The sequence below is a fragment of the Heteronotia binoei genome, chromosome 21 (genome assembly GCF_032191835.1).
Source record: "Heteronotia binoei isolate CCM8104 ecotype False Entrance Well chromosome 21, APGP_CSIRO_Hbin_v1, whole genome shotgun sequence".
NCBI lineage: Eukaryota > Metazoa > Chordata > Lepidosauria > Squamata > Gekkonidae > Heteronotia > Heteronotia binoei.
In genome coordinates, this window is record NC_083243.1 from 168,290,890 (window position 1) to 168,311,755 (window position 20,866).

A 20,866-nucleotide genomic window follows, 5' to 3' on the forward strand; every position below is an offset into this window, starting at 1 on the left:
ATGGAAGGTCAAACAAGAGATCTTAGAGTAAGGCTGCAATCCTTGGCATACTTACCTTCAAGTAATTATCATTGAACTTTGCATAGATACATAGGATAATACTTGATGAAAAGCACAGAGCACGCATGCTGCTAGCTTTAAAATATTTCCTAGTCAGGAAGCCAATTATAAATTGCACTCTGCTCCTAACCAGAAGCTGAAAGAGGCTTGTAGGCCTCTAACCACCCATGGATTCTCTGCATACTGCTTGCCTGTGTCATTCTAGGAGTCATCTCTCACACTGAACAAGAATGAACTGGGAAAAGATACCACTATAACAAACAGATAATTAAATAGTCTTTATTTGGAAGAATGTGTTAACAAAATAATCCATGTTTAAAATTGGCAGATTTTTATAAAATTCAGTGGCAACGGATGTTTAATACCATCGTACAATACCGCAAAAACAGTCAGCAAGGGTACCAGAGTCTTCAGAATATAAGTTTCCTAGTGGCACACAGTAAACTTCGTCTGGAGGGATGAGTTTTGTACATTCACTTAGGCTCTCATCTATGGCTTATTTCCAACCAGAAAAGGCACATAAACATTAAGCAGAACTAGAGTCCACGAGGAAACTTAATCTAGCCTTGGAGTCATCAGATACCTTTGGCTTGCAATGAGCTGAGAGCTTTATAAAGTTCAGTAAACATGTCCACCCACCCCTTTGTGTAACATTCCAATTTTCTCTTTTGCTTTAGGAAGGCACTTGGCACAGGAAGCGTTGCTGTTAAGATATTCCAACTGAGACACATCTAGACCCTCAGGTTATACTGCACAACCCCCCCATTCTTGTCTTAGCATTCAGGTTTAGAGGAGGAAGTAAACATACAATTTTTTGAGAGCGAATAGCACTCTCACTCCAACATCAGGACTTCCATCCATAAAGAAGCAAAATGGTCTGCCAATAATCAGTTGAAAAATAAGGTAGGTAGGTGGTGTGGTAAGACTAGGAGGTATGATTGAAACAAGGCAGAGAAGACAAGGACAGAGAGGGAAAGAGTGTACGCTGAATAACAGGTCTACAGAGGACAAGTAGGAAGAGGTATTATAATCTCAGGTGCATTCATTTCCCTGGACAGAAATTTCCTTCAGGAGTCACATGTTCCTGCACACTTGTGGGTGACGAAAAACATGAGCATGTCTATGTCTAGGAAGCAGTCATTGAATACACGTAGAAAGGAAAGAAGTGGTTTCTTAAAGAAGGTATGTGGACATTAAAGCTTCCCGTAAGCTTCATTCTTCATCCAGATGTTTAGGAGATGACCGCCTTTGCCTGCGTTGCAGTTCATCCACTTGGCGCTCTAAGCTGCGCACTTTGGCTTCCAGCCGTGCCCCAGAGCTGTGCGATCCACTCAGGCGGCCCAGCAAGGCATAGAGCATGAGCAGGGCCAGAAGAAGGGAAACTTGCACAGAACGATCATGCTCCATAGAGACAATGAACATGAAGCAGGACATGAAGATGAGCACCTTGAGGCCCCACATGACACGGCTCAAGATGGCGAGCATCAGATTCAGCAGCAGTGACAGCACCCAGTAGCCAATCAGAGCAGCAAGGCCCCAGAGAAGCACTGTCTGCACCTGGTAGGGGCTCAGCTTCAGGAACTGAGTTGCATGATCCGCTGGAAGACAATAAAGGAACGCAAATAATTATATTATGAATAATTATATTTTGTTGTTCAGTCGCACAGTCAAGTCTGACTGTCTGCGACCCCATGGACAAAGGTCATGCCATCTAATATGGTGCTACTTTCATTAGTACAGCAGTGTGTGAAGAAACATCATCAGATGCCGAAAGGAAACATTTCTCCAATGAATTATTTGGTCAGACTGCTGCTACTAGTAGGAATAGAGCAGGAGCCCCTAGCTTTCTTATCCGGGGGCGGGGGGGGCATGGTGTTCAGTTATTAGAAGCACTTTTGTTCAGGCAACCACATTCTCCCTGGTCCAGGGTACTGCGCACAAAAGAGATCGAGAGCTGTTTACAGAAGTTAGGCGTTGACTTACTTCCTGTCCCAGCACACTGACAACTAATGTTTTCAAAAACTTGTTTGTCACAATTTATGTTTTTAGATAATTTTTTTTAAAAAAATATATAAGAAATGGGCCTGTGATTACAACTGAAATACGCTTATTTAGGACTTACCACCAAGCAAATATGATTTTGTGTGTGTGTGTAAAACAGACTCATATTTAAAAGTGTTATTCCATTGCTGCTGAAAGACACTATTGTACGATAAGCAGGCCCATGAAATACAAGGATAGGCATTTAACAAGCTGTTTCATGCATGCCTGAAAAGACATGTACTATGTTTCAACTTTTTAAAATATAAACAGCATCTTCCCTAGCCCTATCATAATGAACAGGTTTAAAAAACAGTTTGCTCTGCAACAGGGGACTGCTGTTTGAGAAATATAGGCCTAAATATTCTTTCTCATGGCTAGTGGAAAAAACATCATGACTATATCTTAACGACATGATCCTGCTGAGATTCTACATAAGGAATAATTTAGCTGCAGCAATAAATCAGGTATCACTGTGGGTTTAAGATGATTTTTGTTTGCTTATCGCATGCTCACTCATCTTCCAATACAGTGAAACATTGAACAATGAATCCTGCCCATGTTTACTCAGAAATAAGTCCCACTGAGTTCAGTGGGATAGTTGCAAATAAGCGTGCATAGCAGAGCAGCCTATATTATTCATGTGGAAAGCAGGAATGACTACAGGTGGGAAGAGGCAGAGCATTTAACACCATCTGTTCTTATCCAAGCAGGTCTCTTACCATCAATCCCAAAAGAAGTAAGGAACTGCCCTGCAATTCGAGCCACAGCAAATAAACCTGCAGAGATCCCAGAGGATAATACCCAGAACAGGGAAGAGACATTCTGTAAGGAGAGTAGAGACATACACTGAAACTGTAAATATGCCACTGACTGCACCACTTCTAGCACCAAGGTCTCAGTATATAAACGGAAATAATAAAAAAAATGGAATTATTTTGGGGGCTTAATACTGGACCCTCTGTTATCAGTTGTGAGGGTTTTTTTACACTTTGTTGTTTTATACTCTTTAATGTTGTCTATTATTTCTGTTTTATGCTGTCATATATCACCTCAAGACCCTCTTTGTGGTGGAATATATAAACTGAAAGAAGAAATAAAAATGAGAAGAGTGGCTGATAAGAGTGCAACTCCTTCAGCTGTAATACTGCTGAAGTGAGGCAGGTATGCAGAACCAGAGCTACATAATGAGTAAAAATGACTTAAAGGCTAGTAAAAAGGAAATAGGCTGTGGTTCTGTAGACTGAATGGAAGCTAAAAAAAAAAATCTAAAAATACTTTACATGGAAACCTACCGAGAACCGGGAGTTTTTACTTGCTGGTACCGTGCTAGGCCTATACAGCTGCCCAAAATATCAGCCTCAACAGATACAAGGGAAATAAGTAGAATGGAAATTCCAATACGGTTTATAATACAGATTACTAGGCCTGAAGCAATGCATCATAAATGACAGGGGAGAAAAGTTAGTCAAATATACCTGATGAAGTGGGCTCTGGCTCACAAAATCTTATGCTGCAACATTCTAAACGCCTCAAAATGCTGTTATTTTGAGTGCAGACAACTAACGCTGTTATCTCTTCTAGAATGAATGACAAATTATATGTATACTTTATCAATATTAGAATCTAAAAAGGTTTTGCTTTGCATTAACCTAACTGAGATTTTGTTCCAAATAAACATGAGCAGAACATGAGCTTCCGTAGAGTTTTATTTATTTATTTATTTATTTGTTACTTTCTATTTATATCCCGCCCTCTCCGCAAGCGGACTCAGGGCGGCTGAGTAGAAAGCTGCAGATTTTATGGATCATCAATAAATTAACAGAACCACGAAAATGGATAAATCCATTCAGCTTTCTATGTCAACCTGTAAACCTTTATAACACCCTTAGGCAAACTGAGCAGTCAGAACTATCTTAAGAGCTGGTGTTCATATAGAGAAGAAGCAAGTGATCCAAATCTGGAGAATACCTAATGTTAAGTTTCCCTGCATACAGAAACCTAATGCATGCAGAGGACAACTTTACTACACCCCTGAAATGATAGCTTTCCACAGGGAGGGGTGCTTTTTTAAATATGCGAGGGGACTGCATTCAATCCCTACCTACATTCTTAAGTGGTCCAGTCCAAGAAAGGTGGAACCATTCCATTATCCTTCCCCAAACACACTATTCAGCCCACATTTGTGCTACTGATAGCTACCTGGCACACATTCAGGGGAACAACTAAATCTGGAATTTCTCTCTTACCTCATTCAATATCAAAAAATACTCTGGTCCAATCAAGTCTTCCAATGCTTCCCTCATGGCATGAGTAACTTGGGACAGAAAGTCAGGCTGCACATTTTTCTCTCGCCGAGGCTCTCTCCGGTGGTGCTGGCCTTTGGTTATACCCACATGGAAGAGAGTGAGCATCATTATGATAGTGAAGGTTGATTGTAGTAGGAGCTGGTGGCTACACCGTAACATCTTGCCACTTCCTACAAAAATAGTTCAAGATAGTACATTTATCTGGTACTACAGAGCCCCGTGGCGCAGTGGTGAAGCTGCACTACTGCAGTCTGAACTCTCTGCTCATGACCTGAGTATGATCCCAGCGGAAGCTGGTTTCAGGTAGCCGGCTCAGGTTGACTCAGCCTTCCATCCTTCCAAGGTCGGTAAAATGAGTACCCAGCTTGCTGGGGGGAAAGTGTAGATGACTGGGGAAGGTAATGGCAAGCCACCCTGTGAAAAGTCTGCCGTGAAAACGTTGTGAAAGCAACGTCACCCCAGAGTCAGAAACGACTGGTGCTTGCACAGCGGACTACCTTTACTTTACAGAGCATTTATTTCTGGGATTTCTATCCCACCCATTCATGCAAAGAAGAAGAGATCCAAATCCTGAGTTTGTACTATGCTAAGAATACCTAATGTTAAGATTTTCTGTTCCCAGTGCCCTTTTTCTAAGGTGCTTGAGATGACATGCCTGACTTTTGAGAGCCAGTTTGGTGTAGTGGTTAAGTGCAAAGACTCTTATCTGGGAGAACCGGGTTTGATTCCCTACTCCTCCACATGTACCTGCTGATGTGACCTTGAGTCAGTTACAAGTTCTCACAGACTTGTTCCTCTCAAGAGCAGTTTCTCTCAGGGCTCTTTCAGCTCCCCCTACCTCACAGGGTGCCTGATGTTGGGAGGGGAAGGGAAAGGAGATTATAAGCCGCTCTGAGACACCTTTGGATAGTGAAGGGCAGGGTATGAATCCAATCTCTGCCCCCATACAATGCTAATAAATCCTATATAATACATTACCAATAGTTTTTAAAGTTCCTAACCCAAAGAGCCACGTCACAGTTCACCACTCCCAATTTCTGTTTTATAAACAGCCTCGGGCGGAGCCACACACATCCCAAAATAGGCACCTGTGTTACCCGGCCTTTGAAAACTTTAGGACAGAAACTTTAATTTGTTCCGCAACCTCTCAGAAAAACGTTTGGCAGCAGGCGGCTCCTCGATCCAGAGTCGAAATGGTTGGACTCGATCAGCAGCTGCCGGGCCAAAACAAGCAGTTCCAACCCCATCCCTTCCACGAGGAACTTAATGGCGTTAAAAATGCTTAACTCTGCAATCTGCAAAAGAAACGGAAAACAATGACGATGCAAGAAATGGGGCGAAAACCAACCTCTCTTCCTCCCCAAAAGAAAAGAAGATAACAAGGCCAGCGGTGAAAGCCTTTATCTCTCAGTGGTGAAATTCAAATCCTGAAATTCAAAGTTCAGTTGCATGCTGGGAAACGCAGTCCTTGAAACTCAATTTGGAGCATGCTGGGAATTGTAGTTTTAAGCTCATTCCTATTGTCTGGGTTTAACTATGTGCATCTTGAGAATGGTAGTTCTATTAAAACACACACGGAGACAATTACTAGCAAACAGGGATTTCTACTCATTCGACTTTAATAGCTTTCATTAGACTTCTCTCATCATCAGTAATGATGTCGGGAATTGTAGTTCATGAACCCCACATTCGCTCCTCCGGATCTGGAAGTTGCTGATGGGCGGGGTCTGTCTTTGCAGTGCATGTTGGGAAGAACTACGTTTCCGTCCGGTGCCGAAGTCTCCCGCGCGCGCGGCGGTCTGGCGCATGCTAGAGTACTGGGCTCCCGGAAGTAGAATCGTCCCCCTCGGTCGCGTGGCCCGGAAGCAGCCGTCGGGTTTATACGGAGGAGACGCTCGCCATGTCTCTCATCTGCTCCAGTGAGTGACTGATACATCTTCTCCCGCCTTTCTCTGCTTTTAGGCGCGGGCATGCAGAAAGGACAAGAGAGGGCAGCTGGATGGCTTTGGGCAGCTGGCGTGAGGAGGAGTGGAGAGGCATCTCCCGCTTCTCTCGTCTTCCCAGGCCGCGGCAATAGTGGGGAGGGGAAAGTGGACGGTTATGGTACCTCAGTACTTAGAAGTCCCCGTGTGGAAAGAACTCAATCTCGAACTCCGGCTTTTTGGTTTCGTGCATGCATGCAAATGTATAAGCACACGTGTGTAACGTACGTGTGCGCACGTAAAGTCCTCTTCAGTTCAGCTCGTGTATGCATGCAGTTGCACAGTTTGAATACCTAGTCGGATTGTAGAGAAGAACTGGCCCTTACTGGGCAGTTTGGTCTAAGAGCACGTGATGCATTTACCTTGCTAATACTAAATAGATTTACATATGATCAATAGATAAGACACCTCTTGGGAAACATAAATATGCTTGTTTGAGTTCTTTCGTGATGGAAGAAATACAGAACACAAATGTAGCAGTAGTGATAAAAATATATAACTACCTTTTTTGAGGGCTGTTTCTTCCTGGGCTGGAGCTTAAATAGCTTGCTGGATCATCATTCTAGACTGATTTGCACTTCATTTCTGGCAACAAAAAGCAACCAGTGAACCTGATCTGAAAGGAGAGTACCCAAACCATTTAGATCAGCCTCTGCTTGATAGGATAGCAGATGTGTAGAGTTCTTAGCAAATTTTTGTTTTACGTTCTTTACCACAGACAGAGATTGTGGAGCATTTGATTCCATTCCTAAATTGCCACCTCAGTTTAGTATTTATAATTCTTATAGTTGATTTTTTTCAAAGTATTGTAGTTACTCATCTTGTAACACTTTAAAGCAGTGCATACTGTTTTGCAATGTGTGGTTTAAACAAAAAATCTTGTGGTTCTTTAAAGGGTGTTAAGCTATATGTTTGTATTGGCTAGCTGGCAACCAGTCTGTTATCTTCAAGGCTTGTTTTGTTGTTGGTTTGTATATTACTCTTGAATTCCTTGTGGAAAACAGGACAAAAGTGTACTAAGTAACAAAGGTGCCACAAAGCTCCTTTTTGCTGCCGTAGACACTGTTATCATCCCTGGTTTTGTCAACAGTATTTGGCAAACTTTTCAGAGTAGCTCTGCAACTCTTTCTGTTGTTGATAGGGAAAGCAGAGCTATGTTATGATATGAAACCAATTCTGTTATTTGAGTCACTTACAATAAACACATGATGTTAGTGGATTTAAGGGGTGACTGTTTAAGATGACATTGTCAGTTATTCTGCAACTGAGATTAAATGTTGAATGATCTACGAATCCTATATAAGCTTCCCCCCCCCCCTCTTTCTGTGTGCATCAGTCTCTGATCAGCCATTTAAGTCCACTTATCATTTTGACTCTAGTTTACTATTATGTCATAACTGTGAAAGAGACACACCAGGGAAATTTGTAACAGCAAAAAAAACCATTCATAGTATATCTCCATTTTGAAATACAACATTTCAAGAAACATATACGCTAACAACACTTAATAAATACTTTTGGTAGTGCAGTATTTATTTTTCAGTGAGTCTGGTTTCCGATGTTCTGTTCTGTCTACAACTTTGCATTTTTGCCAGAGGATCATCAGAACAGCTTTAAGATGCCCCATTGTGCTCCATTTTCACAACAGAAGCTACTAGATAGAACTCAAGCCTTGTGGTGTCCTAACTCAGTGCTGTATATACTGAAAATTGATGATTATGTGGGTATTCCTAGAATGGGTGTGATTTGTGTACATAATATGCCTCTTCAAGAGTTCAGGCTTTAAAAATTTATCTCATCAGATGCACAGCCTCTTAATTCTCTTTGGGAACAAGGACAATCCTACTGAAAGTTAATTTAGATAAAACTGAATGTCTGTTTTCTTTAAAATCTAAATTTAGTATAAAATCAAGGATAAACTAAAAAAGATCCTTTCAATACTTCAATTCTTCCCTAAGCCAATAACCCATCCTACTCAGTTTGATTATTGCCCAACAGCGAAAATAGGCAAGGAAATAATATTCATTGAGACATGCATACAAGTAGGGTAAAGACATATGTGTTTAAAATTTAAACAACATAGATCTTACTAATGTCAGTTTTTAATTTAACTGAAATCACAACAGTAAGCCCTATCAATAAATTGGGATACTGAATTCTGTATAATCTCAAACTTGGTTATCGCACACAAAGTGTCATAATAACTGTGAACAGAATTAGTCATGTGAAATACATTGTCATATAAACAATAAATTATATATCCTTGGTAGATACTGCCATTCAAATGTGTTTTTCTAATCAAAATCCATTTCTGAAAGATTAGTGTTTTCCCACTTTAAACTTTCATTCTCGGCATTAGATCCAAAGTACCACAAGTGGAGTGGAACTTTACAACCTCCACTTCCTGCTGGTGGCCATTGAGTCCTTTGAAGTTCTGAGAGTCTGGGACCAGCATAGGGAGTAAAAGTGATTTGGGGAAAATGGTGAAAAGTCTCCTCCCTGTCCACTAGCTCAGTTGCCATTTTGCTGGTGGGGCAGCTCTGGTGGGTCTAACCATAAAACTCAAAAAACAAACTCTGTTAGCTTGGTTCTTGTACTGGTGTGTGCATTTCCAAAATAGGTCACTTTCCTTTAGATACTTTAGAAGATGGAGGCGTATAACACAGGCAAAGGATATTAAGAATTATCTTTGAAGAATATAAGAACTATAAACACCTAATACTGTAGGTTGGCTTGTTATAGGTATGGGAAAGTATTTTGAGAGAGTAGAGGACAACAAAATCCGCCTAGGGCAGATTCTGGAGAGTATGGCAATATGAATCTTGCATTGAATAGGGTTTCCCGCCTTGGCAGGATGGGCGGGAAAGAAATTCCATAAATAAATAATACATATTTTAAAAGAATATATTTAATGAGTACCCCCCCCCCAATCTAATTTTCTGTTGGAGAAAATGGAGGGGGCGGGCCTGCATGGGCATAACATTTTTTGCGCCTTCTCCTTTTTGTAGTTTCTAATGAGGTGCCTGAGCATCCCTGTGTGTCTCCAGTCTCAAACCATGTGTATGAGCGAAGACTGATTGAAAAGTATATTGCAGAAAATGGAACCGACCCAGTAAACAATCAGCCATTGTCTGAAGAGCAGCTCATAGACATTAAAGGTGAGAAGGCCTACAGCCAGGTTTCTCAAAGTTTCCCTCTTTTGTGATCCTTTGGTGGAATGTTTTGGTCTTCTTTTTCCCTAAATTCTTGAAAAATGACTGCTGTTTGATACAAAGGTGTTGTACATGAATAGTAGAAACAGTTCCCTAGAAAGCATGTCCTCGGCAATGCTGAAGAGGTCACATATTTGGGTCATCATGAGATGTTAAATGCTTCCACTTTGTTCCCTTTCTTCCTTCGTCTATATGTTCCTCCTTGCCACTAGGTCCTGCAGTTTGCTCTTCCACAGTGTTGCTTGACATCCCAGTGTATGACTGGGATGAGGAGAGAGTCTAAGGGCAAGTATGTTATTCTGAAATGACAGTGGAAGCTGCAACTGAACTCCTTTCAAGGCATTTGCCATTTATGAACCATTTGCCATTTAACAATTTTGGTTTTAAAGCTGGCAGGTTGGTAAGGCAGCAGAGGGGACAATGATGGTTATGTCTGCAGGTGGGTAGCCGTGTTGGTCTGAAGCAACAGAACAAAATTTGAATCTATTGGCATCTTTAAGACCAACAAAGTTTAATTCTGGGTATAAACATTTGTTTGTATGCACACTTTTCCAGATACACTGAAACAGATTTCCTCAAGTTAGGGTGACTCTATACTAGCCCTTCCTGGCAACTAACCCCCCACACCTCACCCTCTCTCCACCTATATGTAAGGCTCAAGGAAATCTGTTCCAGTGCATCTGAAGAAGTGTGCATGCCCATGAAAGCTTATACCCAGAATTAAACTTTGTCGTCACTGGACTCAAACTTTGATCAGTTATTTCTACAGTTAAATGAATGATCCTGTCATTCACAGTTGCCCACCCAATTCGACCAAAGCCACCCTCTGCTACTAGCATCCCAGCGATTCTGAAGGCACTTCAAGATGAATGGGTAAGTAGCTTTTTCTTACTATTGCATCGTGGAATAGAAATCCCTCACACGTTCACTGATGTGATAGAAAGGAGTATGTTCTTTCTGCTTTCTAGCAGGACAGCCCTTCCTGTGTGATTTGGGCAGTTATGCGAGGTTTCTGCCCTGCTTAGAGTGCAAGAAAGCAAAGTGTTGGGATGTCTGGGAGAGGAGGAAGGAGGTTTCTAAGCCAGGAGTGGTTTAATCCTTGGCAAAAGCTAGTAGAGTTCAGGATAGGAGTGTCTGTCACCGTAGCATAAACCGCCCCAAACAATAGCCCTATTTTTGTTATGCCAATAAAGGTGTGATTGGATTGGAATAACCCTTTTTCTTCTCCCCCCCCCTCCCAAACAATAACCCTTCTTCAGGACGCTGTCATGTTGCACAGTTTCACTCTTCGGCAGCAACTGCAGACCACACGCCAGGAACTCTCTCATGCCCTGTACCAGCATGATGCTGCCTGCCGTGTCATTGCCCGTCTCACCAAAGAGGTCACTGCTGCAAGAGAAGGTGAGACAGAGAAATGTTAATCCAGTCCTTAGCGGTGTCTGGTCAAAAGGACCAGTTCTTGTGTTAGTCCTTCATGCCAATCATAGTTTAACCTGCTAAAATACCTTTTTCCTTTTTCTTGCTTCTGTACAGCTCTGGCAACTCTGAAACCACAGGCTGGCCTCATTGTTCCACAGGCTGCACCTTCGCAGCCCAATGCTGTGGTAAGTTCCACATGTCTGTCTGTTTTTGACTTCTGTGTTCGTGTTCTGTGTCCTTCCTCTGGATTCACAAGCCCTTCTTTTTGCAGGGTGCCGGTGAGCCAATGGATTTAGGAGAACTGGCAGGAATGACCCCAGAAATTATCCAGAAGGTAAGAGACAAGGTTGTCTTAGGATTTCTATCCATCTTTGCTCTAGCTATTGTTGGTATGCTGTCTATGCGTACTTCAGAGCTGACTATGTTCCAGACTAATGTGTTTTCTTTTCTAGAATACAGTAGCAGTGTCTGAGATTGTCCCGTATTATTTGATGCTGTAATATGCTATGCTCAAGTACAGTTCTTCCTAATAAACTTTTATCTTGCAGCTTCAAGACAAAGCCACAGTGCTGACCACGGAGCGTAAAAAGGTAAGTGCCTCTTAGTTTTCATTAGTTTTACAGGAAGGAAGGGGCCACAGGTGGTTCTGTTGTGTGTACAAAAAGGAGTTGTTGCTTCCTGGCTAGGATGACAAGACATCCCTGTTCCAGGAGAATGACTTCCATGTTTGTTTTGCCAGAGAGGAAAGACTGTGCCGGAGGAATTGGTGAAGCCTGAAGAACTAAGCAAGTACCGACAGGTGGCTTCACATGTGGTGAGTACTGTGCTCCTGGTTCATAGGAAAAGTTTCCTTGAGGAGTGAGGTGCTGTAAAGCCACAGGTTTTCTGAATTTTACTGGGTGCCTGTTGCACCCAAGTACTTGAGCTTCCTTTCTGCAATCCAGTTAACCCACCTTAATGATTCTGCTGTCAGTTAACCAATGCTGTAAGCTTTACCTAAGTCTGGGAGCAATTTAGCCTGGAGCAAACTAGGCTCTGAGCTTTTTGTTTAGGAATTCTGTGCTTCTGTTTGAGTATGATGTTCATCTCCCAAGCCCCTGTACACCATTGGTATTGTTCTGCACTTATTACCAAGGCCAAATTGGCTTAGCATCTTGATCTTGTATACTTGGTTGATTCTCCTGTTCTGGGAATAATTCCAAGCTTGCTTCTCTTGTTCTCCTGTTCAAGGAAATCAGCTTGTTTTCCTTGATAAGGACACCAGGATCCCCTTGTTGCTTTTGTCACTGATGATGCAAGCATGAAGCTGGGCCTCTGGTAGGACATCCTCTATTGCAGGGGTGGCCAACGGTAGCTCTCCAGATGTTTTTTGCCTACAACTCCCATCAGCCCAATGGCTGGGGCTGATGGGAGTTGTAGGCAAAAAACATCTGGAGAACTACCGTTGGCCACCCCTGTTCTATTGATTATCAAATCAAAATGAGAATGTATCCTGTTGAGGGGAACAACAGATTATAAAAAAATGTGACACAAAACCAGAAACCTGGGAATGTTTATCCATGAGCTTTCTAAGGCCTTCTTATGTTGCTTGGCAGTTGATGAAACAAAGCAGTTGAGGTTTTCCCCTCTTTTGGTTTGGAATCTTAATTGCAACACTGTTGCTTTTTGAATAGGGACTGCATAGTGCCAGCATCCCAGGCATTCTTGCTCTCGACCTGTGTCCTTCTGACACCAACAAGATCCTCACAGGTATGTTAAGGCTTTTATTTGTCAGCTTCTCTTCTGAATGTCTCAGTATCAGGATAGTGGGAGCCATGGAGGCATCTCTGTTCCTTGCTTGGATTGAAAAGGATAATTGTTTGGGATATTGCTGCTGACTTTGAAGAATGCTGGCTCCATGTCGTTGGTTTATTTATATGGCTGTGGGCAGTGTTCAGTCAGCATACTTTGAGACAGTAAGTGCTGAAGAAATATATGGCTTGTCTTTTTTCCACTCTTGCCTCTTGAGTGAGCACTGACCCAGTCTAATTTCTCAAGTTTTCTCTTTTATGTTCCAGGTGGAGCAGATAAAAATGTTGTTGTGTTTGACAAGAGCTCAGAGCAGATCCTGGCAACTCTCAAAGGCCACACCAAGAAGGTCACTAGCGTAGTGTTTCATCCATCTCAGGTAAGGACTGCAGCCTGCAGCCACAATTTTTTTCTTTGAAATTATGTCACAGACCTTCACGGCTGCTCGAAGCAGTTTTTTTTTTAGTATAAACAATTTTATTGGTAACATATGGTAGCAAATCTATATCAATATCTTACAACTTAAAAAGAAAAATTTATCTACCCCATGTCTTACTTTTCTCCCACCCCTCCCCCCGTTATTTGACCCCCGCCAGTTTTATTTACTTAAAAAAACCCACAAATATTAAAGGTACCCTTAACTATTAAAAAACCCCAAAAGTTATATTCTTCTTTTAAAACTTAATCATTATCAAAAATTGTCCAGTGTCCTTTTACTTTCCACTCTTTTTCTACATATCTTCTGAACTTCTTCCACTCCATCTTAAAAACTTCCAAATCATAGTCTCTTAATATTCTTGTTAATTTGTCCATTTCACTCCATGTCATAACTTTTATAATCCAATCCCATTTCTCTGGTTTTTTTCTTGCTTCCACAACTGCGCATACAATGTCCTAGCGGCTGAGAGCAAGTACCAGATTAAAGTTCTATCTTCTTTTGGAAATGTTTCCATTTGTAGTCCCACAGAAAAGTCTCTGCAACTTTGTTAAACTCATATCCCAAGATCTTCTTTGAAATTATGTCACAGACCTTCACGGCTGCTCGAAGCAGTTTTTTGATCCTTCTGTGATGATCTGTCAACAAGATGAGCTGTCTTTTAAGCAGACCTTAGAGGACACAGTTCCTCCCCCCTTTCTAATTAAGCCCAATTGTTTCCATCTAATCATCAGAGTGCTTCCTTTTCTTCCTCCAGGAACTAGTGTTCTCAGCTTCTCCAGATGCCACTATCCGGATCTGGTCAGTCCCTGGTGCTTCATGTGTGCAGGTTGTGCGTGCCCATGAGAGTGCTGTGACAGGGCTGAGTCTCCATGCTACAGGTGACTATCTGCTGAGCTCTTCTGATGACCAGGTGAGATGAAGACCAAAGAGGCGCATTCCTAGAGTGGTTTAGCTGTAAAGCTGTCTGGCACTTGCAAAATGAGAGTGAATGCTTCTGTACTCTGTACAGACTTAGCCTTTTCTCTTTCTTAGTATTGGGCCTTCTCTGACATCCAGACTGGCCGTGTCCTCACCAAGGTCACAGATGAAACTTCTGGCTGTGGTAAGGACTCTGTATTTTGCCTTTAATCTTGTATCTTCTGTGGGACATGGCTGGGGGGGTGTAGAACCTCCCGAATTTGGTGTGATTCATGGAAGCAAGAAGGCTGGATGAAGGCGTTACCACCTTCTTGAATGCCTGACTTCTTTTTTCTCTGCAGCTCTCACCTGTGCTCAGTTCCATCCTGATGGGCTTATTTTTGGGACAGGGACTATGGATTCTCAGATTAAGATTTGGGACTTGAAGGTAAGATATATGCTTTAAATCTGCCTGCTATGAAAGGTTGCCGTAAGGAATTCTGAGACCATGTGTTGAAAACATTTGAATATTCACATGCTGTAAAAATGCTAAGCTTAATTACTATTGCTATGCTGCTTCTGCTAAGTGAGAGATTGTGTTTAAGTTAGTTTTAAAAGGTAACGGCAGTCCCGTGTGCAAGCACCAATCATTTCTGACTTTGGGGTGATGTTGCATCACGACGTTTTCATGGCAGACTTTTTACGGGGTGGTTTGCCATTGCCTTCCCCAGTCATTTACACTTCACTCCCAGCAAGCTGGAAGGCTGAGTCAACCATGAGCCGCCTACCTGAACCCAACTTCTGCCGGGATCGAACTCAGGTCATGAGCAGTGATTGGACTACAGTACTGCAGCTTATCACTCTGTGCCACGGGGCAGTTAGTTTACATGCCCACAAGCATTTTGCTTCTGGAGCTCTGGCACCCAACTATTAGGCAAAACAACAGAGCAAACCATGCTACTGGAAACCCAAATAAAGCACAAATGCTCACGGTCACAACGGCTGAAAATATAAAAAATCAATTGTACAGTGAAAAATGTAACAAGAAATTTAAACAGTAGAAACATAGGGTTACAATGAAATCTCCACGTGCAAATTCCTTGTGCACGCCAGCAATTCGCATGACTCGAAGTGATTGTAATTGGAAGAAATGTTATCCCAGTCGCGTGCATGTCCAAAGAAGCTATCTGGGAAATGGCTTGGTTTGCTAGCTCCTCCATCGCGACAATCTAGCGTGCGGGGATTAGTAGAAGACTTCATTTCAGCATCTTTATTCCGGCATCCAAAAAAGGAACAGAGTTCCCTAAATCAGCAAAAATTTGTTTCAAGGACATTGGTGCTTTGGTGCAATTTGCTGAGTCTGCAAGGAATTTGCACATGGAGGTTTCATTGTAACCCTATGTTTCTACTGTTTAAATTTCCTGCTACGTTTTTCACTGCGCAATAGATTTTTTACATTTTTAGCCTTTGTGACCATGAGCATTTGTGCTTTGTTTGGGTACCCAATTATTAGGCAGCATTCTCTGGATGCTTTACCAAATCTTTCCTTCAGAGCAAGACATCTTAACTTTAATTTTATTACTTGTCTCAAGGATTCATGATGCAGTAACATGCATACTGTTTGGGAGTTGGCCCAGAGTTCATCTTGGTGAAGTGCAACTGAAATTTGAAGGATCAATATGCACTTTTTTGCTGATCACATTAGCACATTAGGATACAGTCATGTTATGTCTGGTCAATCAGAAGCTTCTCTTGTGCTATGGAAAAAAAATTCAGAACATTGGCTTTGACCATTAATTTTTTTTGGGGGGGGGGGCGGATAAAGAAGTGAAAGGTGAACTCCTCAAGCAGGTACGAAAGAAGAATTTATTAATGCAGTTGAGTCAAACTTTTATCACTTGTAAGAAAAGGTCACCATAATCCATAAAATATAGAAACAAATAGTTATGTGTGGGTGTATAAAATAATTTATAAACCTAACTGTATCATAGTGGACTCTGTGAATCCTTTTTGCAAAGAATCACAGAGTTGAAAGGAACCTCCAGGGCCAAAGCAGCCTTCTTCCACCAGAATATACAGCGTTCACCAGAGGAAGACTGACTTGTTAGCAGCGTGTATCCATAGGATCCAGCATCTCTGTAGCCCATTTGAGAAACACAAGAAGAAATTAAACATTCTTCAGTGTACCACCAGGTACTCGGGTGCCCCACACATCCCATTAGCCTTTAAATGCCTGGCAAAGGCAGTCTGAGCTGTTATGGCAAATTTTGAACCACTGCAAATATATCACTGCCTACAAGGAGAATCCATCCTTGTGCTATAGCAACCTGATTAACAAGGCATGAGGATGCTTGAAAACATTTTCTTCTAGAATTATATAAAAGTGTCTTATTGATTTTATTGTTATTTATTGATTTTGCTTAATTGTATGTTGTATTTTAGAAGGTTTTAAATTGTATATTTAAAGATTTCAGGTTTTCACGGCTGGTAACATCATTAGGGTTTGTAGAATCTTTCGGGATCAAGTGCCGTGTTCTACTGGAGAAAGTTTTCCTTCCAGACGTTTCGTTCTCAGCTGCGGAGAACATCCTCAGTGGCGTTGCAGCCGGAGCAGGTGGCTCCTGTGGTGCAGTCTACGTTGGCACTACCCAACGCAGTATCAACACCCGTCTCACCGAACACAAGAGACACTGTCGCTTGTTTCAGCCAGAAAAATCAGCTGTAGCTGAACATGCACTTCAAGGAGACCACGTCATCCACTTTGAAAGAACTGAAGTCCTTTCTACGGTCTCACATTATCATACTCGCCTGAACAGAGAAGCTATTGAGATTTACAAACACCAGCACAATTTTAACAGAAAGGAAGAAGGCATTTTCATCCACCAATCTTGGTACCCAGCTCTGCAAAACACCCTACAGACTATAAATTGCAGAAAGTCTCAGAACAACCAGCAAATTCCACAGAACAATCAGCACAGTCAACAACCATCTTCCTTATCTTCAAACCCCTTCCAACCTTCCCAGCAATTAACACAGAACAATGGTCACATTCAACAGCCAGTTTCCTTATCACTACCCTTCCAGGAAGCCCCACCAAACAATGGGCACATCCACAAACCAATTGCCCTTTCATCACACCCCCTCCAGCCTACAAATAGCAGCTCTCCAGCAGCCCTGGCCCCACTCAATGCACAGCAGCCAAGAAGGTCTGAGCGCCTGCTCCGGCTGCAACGCCACTGAGGATATTCTCCGCAGCTGAGAACGAAACGTCTGGAAGGAAAACTTTCTCCAGTAGAACACGGCACTTGATCCCGAAAGATTCTACAAAACCTAATGTATATTTAAATGTTGTCACCCCTCTGAGCTGGTTTCAGGAAGAGCAGGTTATAAATCAAATGAAATAAAAAGCAGCTTAATATATAATGAGCAACACTCTCTCTTTTCCCAGTTCCACAGCGCAGAATTTAAGATTATGAATGAATCTCCTTTCCAGAAAGATATAATGGGCATCTGTTGTAAAAGGCTGCAAAACATTTCCTTATAAAAGGGTTCCATAAGAAAGAAGAAATATTTCTCTAAACCAAATGGTGTCTTAGATACCCTTGGGAATATAGTTAAAATCAGGAGTTGTTTTGTAGAAAAATAGGTGGTGGAGCTCATCCAGGATTGTTATGCAACTTCAGCTACTATTCAGTGGACAAAGTGGGAAGGAGGAAGTGGAACTCTCGGAAAGGGTTCAGGAGCTGCACTCCCGTGAGCTCCCGTTGAATCCGAGGCCTGGTTAAAATAGTCTAATGTGGTTGCATCAGGGGCAAAAATTGCAAGTTCACCTATATCCGAGGGTGCTTCCAGCTGATTTTTGTTGACCATGCTGAGCTAACTAAAACTCTCTAGGAAGCCCCTTGCTCAGGTACTTAAGATTTGCCCTTCCCTCTTTGGCCTTTTTCATCAACTTTTAACTTATTTGGGGGCACATAATTAAAAGCAGGCTTTAGATATTTTGTCCACTTAAATGCTAGTGCCGTTGCTAAGATGAACTGAAACTCCACATACTGTGTAGAAAAGTCAGAGAGAACATAAACTCTGCAGTTTATTTTGCCATATAGCAGGGGTGCCCAAACTTATTTTACATAGGAGCCACATAAAATAAACCTCAGATGTTTGAGAGCTGGCAGGCAGGCAGATAGATGGTGGAGTGAGAGGTGGAAAGGAAGCAACTTTTAAATGTATTCTCCAAGCTGCTGGTTGACTTGGAGAAGTAATTTAAAGAGAAATACCCTTTCCAAGTTGGTTGGCTGGAGCTTCGAGAGCCACACAATATGTGTGAATGAGTTGCATGTGGCTCCCAAACTATAGTTTGGCCACCCCTGCAATAAGGACAGGCATGGGGCAAAATGCTTTCATCTTTTAAAAAGGCAGGATAGGGCCACATTTCTGCTTCATACAGCTATGTAGCTTAACCACATCCCTAACCACTATGACTCACTGCTTCTCTTAGGAACGGACTAATGTAGCAAATTTCCCAGGGCATTCAGGCCCTATCACCAGCATTGCCTTCTCTGAGAATGGCTACTATCTGGCCACTGCAGCGGATGACTCTTCTGTCAAACTGTGGGATCTGCGCAAGTTGAAGAACTTCAAGACGCTGCAACTGGACAATAATTTTGAGGTTTGCCCCCTTAGGCATCTGTATTTTTGGTTCCTCAGTTTGCTAATGCTGTCTGGAATCCCTTCTTGGGCTTGGGATTCTTTTGTCTGTTTTAAAGCATGCTGTGACCATAATATATACTCCTCTTAGCAATAGCTAGCACTACACATAGCTCTGTTTTTTGTGCTAGGGCAGCGAGTGCTGCACTTGGCTGATAGTGTTGATTATTGAAGGTGGGTGCATCTCAAATGCATTTTCCTTTTTAGGTGAAATCTCTCATATTCGATCAGAGTGGCACCTATCTGGCTTTGGGTGGCACTGATGTCCAGGTGTATATCTGTAAGCAGTGGACAGAGGTTCTCCACTTCACAGGTGAGAGGCTGGGGCTCCATATTTCATTTTGAAAAAGAAAAGTGCTGGCAGATGGTATCAAGAGATAGGTGAGGTGGGCTTTGCCTTATTTGGACAAACGTGCCATGGACGAATTTTCTGTCTGGTTATTTTTACAGAGCATAGCGGCTTGACAACAGGAGTGGCCTTTGGACACCATGCTAAGTTCATTGCTTCAACAGGCATGGACAGAAGCCTGAAATTCTACAGCCTGTAGCTTCCTGTATGTGAAAGGGGTGGAGCTTGTTCTTCACTGTAGTGTTATATTGGGGGAACCATAGGGCATGGGGGGGGAGGGGAGGGGGGCTGAATGGGACTTCTAGGTACCTCCATAGGTTTCCTCTTGGCTCAGGCTACCCATAGAATGGAAAGATGAGCCGTATAGTAAATGGATTTTTCCTCTTCCATATTTGTTCTTTTCCAGCTTTGTCTGTGCTGTGATTGTACCAATATTGAGCCAAACCCATCCAGGCAGGGATGAGGATAAAGGGGGGGGGGATGTGCAGGAGTTTTTTTTAAGCAGCTCTCTAGTTTAATTAAAAAAAAGCTATAACAAAATTTGTCTGGCTTTGAGAAGAATCTCTTGATGCGTGATCATAAAATGTGACCCTCGAAGGAAGCATCATATTCGATTAGCCCCCCAAATAGAAAACTACCATATATGCAGTTCAAAATATTGTGATTAGCAAATGCTGAAAATAGGCCACTACTAGTTCTCCCTTGAAATGTAACCGAAAGTAATAAACATCCAAACTAGCTGAAAAGTGGAAATATGGTACATGTGATCTAGCATACTGATTACTAGAGAAGTTGGAAAGTAGGGTGCCTGGCATGGTATGAAACACCTGGGATAAGAACTGCGCCTATTCCTTCCTTAAATTGGTTAATGGGACAGGTGGCTTTAGCTACTGTGTAAGCTAAATGGCTTGGGATCTGTCACCTTCCAGCAGGCTGTGATTCTTGGTAATGCATTATTGGAAGCTTGGTGGGAATTTCTCAGTGTTCATGAACTATAATGATTCCCCACTTTCCTTTATTATTTTCTTGGCTGAGTAGCCCCTTTCCTTCTTTGTTTCTCTGTCCCACCCAGTTGTTTAAATATATTGATACATGCAGACCCAGCCTGGGGAACTGAGGGACTGTCTTTTGTCTTATAATGACACATGAGAGGTCGATGGTAATTCAACACTAACAAATGGCTTTATTTTTTGAGGGGACATTGACAATAGTTTGTCACAACAGGCACTGTTGCGATCTTTTGGCAGTCCATTGTCTCTGCATAAATAAACAAGCATAAGCCTTTGTCTCACAAATAGTTAAGTTGATGAAGGCAGGAATATTCACACAAATTCCAGTTTTCCTTCTTAACCACTTGGTAGGGATCATCTCCTTAGGGTTACTTGTCTCACTTCCCTACTTCAGGATCCTTCTTGATCCCCTCACTGTGTTTAACTCTTCTTCACTGTTCTCACTCCACTCTCAACTGTAGAATTCCATTTGAATTATCTGTCACTCAAGGTTCTCAAGCAGAGTTAAAACATTTAACTATTTACTGTCCATTACATGAAACTGTAATAATTAACAAATTCTGCTTGAAGTGGAGCATGGATGGACTGGAATTATGCACAAAAGGTTATACCTAGAATTAAACTTTATGGGTCTTAAAGATGGCACTGGACTCA

General features: G+C 42.1%; 2 protein-coding genes across 3 annotated transcripts; one reads left to right on the forward strand and one right to left on the reverse strand.

The window, feature by feature from the left end:
* Positions 1–325: 325 nt before the first annotated feature.
* Positions 326–6,210, reverse strand: TMEM109 (transmembrane protein 109). 2 transcript variants are annotated; one of them, XM_060262916.1, is made up of 4 exons: positions 5,758–6,210; positions 4,350–4,579; positions 2,823–2,925; positions 326–1,658 (listed from the first exon to the last, which is right to left on the reverse strand). In XM_060262916.1, the coding sequence occupies exons 2-4, from the start codon at positions 4,566–4,568 to the stop codon at positions 1,273–1,275; spliced, it is 708 nt and encodes a 235-aa protein (XP_060118899.1). In that variant the 5' UTR covers positions 4,569–4,579; positions 5,758–6,210; the 3' UTR covers positions 326–1,272. The 2 variants fall into 2 exon arrangements, with proteins under 2 accessions (XP_060118899.1, XP_060118900.1); XM_060262917.1 differs by having other exon boundaries at positions 5,498–5,824.
* Positions 6,132–19,742, forward strand: PRPF19 (pre-mRNA processing factor 19). Its single transcript, XM_060262913.1, has 16 exons — positions 6,132–6,328; positions 9,400–9,549; positions 10,400–10,476; positions 10,863–11,004; positions 11,137–11,207; positions 11,294–11,356; positions 11,571–11,612; positions 11,762–11,836; positions 12,696–12,771; positions 13,080–13,189; positions 14,004–14,159; positions 14,282–14,351; positions 14,509–14,594; positions 18,645–18,815; positions 19,061–19,166; positions 19,304–19,742. Exons 1-16 carry the CDS (start codon positions 6,310–6,312, stop codon positions 19,399–19,401), a joined length of 1,512 nt encoding a protein of 503 aa, XP_060118896.1. The 5' UTR covers positions 6,132–6,309; the 3' UTR covers positions 19,402–19,742.
* The last annotated feature ends 1,124 nt before the right edge of the window (positions 19,743–20,866 follow it).

Coding starts and splice junctions, on each gene's coding strand:
- TMEM109 (XM_060262916.1), bottom strand. CDS start 4,568: ATGTTACGGTGTAGCCACCAGCTCCTACTACAATCAACCTTCACTATC. Junction 2,926..4,349: donor ATTTTTTGATATTGAATGAG/GTAAGAGAGAAA, acceptor CTCTCCTTACAG/AATGTCTCTTCCCTGTTCTG. Junction 1,659..2,822: donor TACTTCTTTTGGGATTGATG/GTAAGAGACCTG, acceptor ATTGTCTTCCAG/CGGATCATGCAACTCAGTTC.
- PRPF19 (XM_060262913.1), top strand. Junction 12,772..13,079: donor CACCAACAAGATCCTCACAG/GTATGTTAAGGC, acceptor TTTATGTTCCAG/GTGGAGCAGATAAAAATGTT. Junction 19,167..19,303: donor AGAGGTTCTCCACTTCACAG/GTGAGAGGCTGG, acceptor TTATTTTTACAG/AGCATAGCGGCTTGACAACA.